This window comes from Geotrypetes seraphini, chromosome 16, assembly GCF_902459505.1.
Source record: "Geotrypetes seraphini chromosome 16, aGeoSer1.1, whole genome shotgun sequence".
Taxonomy (NCBI): domain Eukaryota; kingdom Metazoa; phylum Chordata; class Amphibia; order Gymnophiona; family Dermophiidae; genus Geotrypetes; species Geotrypetes seraphini.
The window spans coordinates 23636197-23639448 of record NC_047099.1 but is presented as its reverse complement, the minus strand read 5'-3'; the positions used below and the strand labels follow the sequence as shown (position 1 = coordinate 23639448).

At 46.9% G+C, this 3252-nt stretch overlaps 1 protein-coding gene across 1 annotated transcript; it reads right to left on the bottom strand.

Moving 5' to 3' along the window:
* Window positions 1-282: 282 nt before the first annotated feature.
* RNF227 (ring finger protein 227) lies at window positions 283-2472 on the bottom strand. Its single transcript, XM_033925059.1, has 2 exons — window positions 1988-2472; window positions 283-1169 (listed from the first exon to the last, which is right to left on the bottom strand). Exons 1-2 carry the CDS (start codon window positions 2382-2384, stop codon window positions 1114-1116), a joined length of 453 nt encoding a protein of 150 aa, XP_033780950.1. The 5' UTR covers window positions 2385-2472; the 3' UTR covers window positions 283-1113.
* Window positions 2473-3252: the final 780 nt, after the last annotated feature.

Genomic DNA, 3252 nt, shown 5'->3' with positions numbered 1-3252 from the left:
GCCTTAGCCTAAAGCGAGAGGAGGGGATAGTGGATGTTGCGGATGGGAAAACTGGATAGACCATTTGACCTTTATCTGCTATCATTTTTCTCTGTTTGATATGGCGTAAGTGCTTACACCTGGCTATGAAACTGCAGACTTAATCCAAGTATTCTATTATGGCAATTCCGCACCAACTTATAGAATGGGGTGGGGGGGGGGAAATGTTTCTAATCTGCCAATACAACTTCACGGGCTGATGCTCTTCCCCATTCATCCTTCCATATACACAGAGAAACCCACTACATGGTTCACCATTTTATTAAAGCATTAACAAGCAATCAGTCAGTTGAAACATAAATAAACATTAGTTAATAAAATATTGCACCCCCCATTCTTCAAATCATTTCTCTGAAATGCAGAGGGTAATACTGTCCTTTAAACAGAGTATAAAATTTTTGCAGAAATGAAAGTCGCTTTGCCTTTGAATGCAGAAGACATAGGGCTCTTAGAAAAGCAAAGCTAGTTTGAAATATTGCGATGACGGGTTCTGAGGTTGTTCCCATCTGATAAACATTGGTCAGGCAATTCTGCGAGAGCCAAGAGGGCCTGACAGAGAAAGGAGGTACAGCGAGGATTGCTTACAGAGAAAGGTATGAAAAAAAAAAAATCAAAATTCTTTGATTAAACATAAGATGAAAAATCAATCTCATTCTTATTTATAGCAGCATGTAAATGCAATATGCTCTCACAGTTTATGAGAACATAGCACAACGGTCATAAGTTCAAACAGAGTTGCAAAATGGGGTAGCTTATTAAGGGGTCCTTTTACTAAGGCACGTTAGCATTTACCGTGCGCTAAATCGACTAGCATGCCTTAATAAAAGAGGGGGTAAGTTAGTTTACACTAAAATTTATAATTCAGTGTGACAGCCACATGCATGCCTTAGAAATATTGCACTTCAACAAAGGTCTGGCGTTGGCTGTAGAGAATGAGCCCATCTCCAAGGTTCTGGGAAGGGTGCGGCACATACCAAGGTCTGGAACAAAACACCCAACCCTCGGTGAGGTTTCTCAGATCACAGGGCCAGGGGATCTCACAGATGTTCAGTATTGCTGAGCTAGTTCCTGCTCTTACATAATGTAGCAGGTCATCATCGCCAGGTCTCGAAGCTCTTTAGAATCCATAACTTGTGAGAAAGAGAAAAAAAAATAAAGCCAGCCATTAACACAAAGATATGCAAGCAAACAAGCTTAGACAAAATATTGCTAGACTCTTAAAATAACCCCACAGCCCTGCCAGAGCCCTGCAGATTCAACTCGTCTCCATCCACTCTCAGGGATATAATGGAAGCTCTTTTCTGGATGCCAAAGATCAGTCCTTCAAACAACTCCACAAATGTCCTCCTTCCCCTGGCATAAAGATAATCCCTACCCACAGGCTGCTCAAATCCATCCTTGGATCCTCAGCTGTCAGATTTTCAGGATATCTGCAATTAATATGCATGTCAAATATGCACATAAGGTGTCTGATGTTCATCTCATGCATATTCAGGTTTTTAATATATCCACAACGAATATGCATAAACTTGGCTAATATACACTGCTTCCACTGTATGCACGCATCACTTTCATGCATATTCGTTGTGGTTATCCTGAAAACCTAGCAGTGGATTCCAAACCAGTCTAGGATAAAAATACTGAATGCAAATTTATCTAATGAATATTTACTATGGGTTTTCTGAAAACCTGACAAAAGGGCTTCCCTAGAATGCCCCCCCCCCCAAACCAACCCACCACCAGGGATACAATGCATAAAACATTCCCTCCCCCAAATAGCCCCCCTGCGAATACACGCCCCCTTGAGAGCAATGGTTGGAACCCTGGAATCACTGCCAGACACCAGATAACATCCGGCAGACGGCTGGCCCCGCCCTCACGTTTTGATTCTCCCGTCCCCGTGGCAACGGCGAGAACCCTCCCTCCGCATGTGGTTGTTGACAGCTACCTGGGCGACGAGGGTTGCGCGCAGGCGCACTGAGGGCTCTTCGCCACAACTTCCTAGCCGCCTTCCAGAGGTTCCGCTTGGAAGCCCTGCTTTTTTCCCGGTCCGGGTTCTTATAGCCGTCCTCCTCCTCCTCCTCCTCCTCTTCCCGAGCTGCAGTCGCCAGCCGCTCCCAGAGACCGAGGTCCAGCGGCAGCGCAATCACGCCGCCGGCGGGCAGCGACACGGGCGCTCGGCAGAAGGGGCACGCGACCCCCGCCGGCCCGCGCGCCGCCAGCTCCTGGAGGCAGCGCGTGCAGAGCGCGTGCGGGCAGGGGCAGCGCCCGAGGCGACGCGGCGCGCGGCTGAGGCGGTCGAAGGGCCGGTAGCAGACGGGGCACTCGCGCTCCTCCCCTGCCATCGTTTCTTTCCGAAGCGGTCCATCGCGCGTCCCGTGCTTTATACACGGCCTCCTCCTCGGTCCGAGGCAGCCCTGCGTGGGCCGGAGCGCTGACGCTCCCTGAGGGGCGGGGCGAGAACGTTGACACGCCTTATGGGCGGGGACAGAGGTGGCGTTTCCCGGGTACTAAAGCCTACGGATGCGCGTGTTTCTCTCTCCCACAATGATGTCAGTTCCAGAATAGAGAATGACACGGTGACAAAATTCATCCCCGCCCCCGCGGATAACCGCGGGAAACCATCTTCATGTCATTCTTTAAGAAGAGAGGGAAGAATCAGAGTATGAATGGCCACAACCACTGACCCTCCAGCTTTGCTTTGAAGAATGCTGGTGTAGAAGGACTGAGGTTGAAATAGACACTAGAAAATGACATGGGATTGTTTCCCACGGTTATCCGCGGGGACGGGAACGGTGATGAGTCACCGTGTCATTCTCTATTCCAGAATAGTAACATAGTAGATGACGGCAGATAAAAACCCGAATGGTCCATCCAGTCTACCCAACCTAATTCAATTTACATTAAAAAAAAAAAATTTGTAAATATAGATTTTCAAACTTTGGCAATGCAATACAATTAATTGAACATAAAATACTGCATAAAACGCACTATTAATTACACAAGTAATACATAAAACAATCATTTGCTCCCATCCTCCTCCCAATTATAATACAATAAGACATATTATGTGACTACAATATTATAATTAAGTAATTTTAATCCTCAAAATACACTTCCCTCCCCCCCCACCCACCCTGGAGTGTAATGAAATCTAAGAAAAGGAAAAATACATGACCATTATTGCGAGGTAACAAATGCAGTCAATGGGCT

Coding starts and splice junctions, on each gene's coding strand:
- RNF227 (XM_033925059.1), bottom strand. CDS start 2,384: ATGGCAGGGGAGGAGCGCGAGTGCCCCGTCTGCTACCGGCCCTTCGAC. Junction 1,170..1,987: donor GCGCAACCCTCGTCGCCCAG/GTAGCTGTCAAC, acceptor CTTTCTCACAAG/TTATGGATTCTAAAGAGCTT.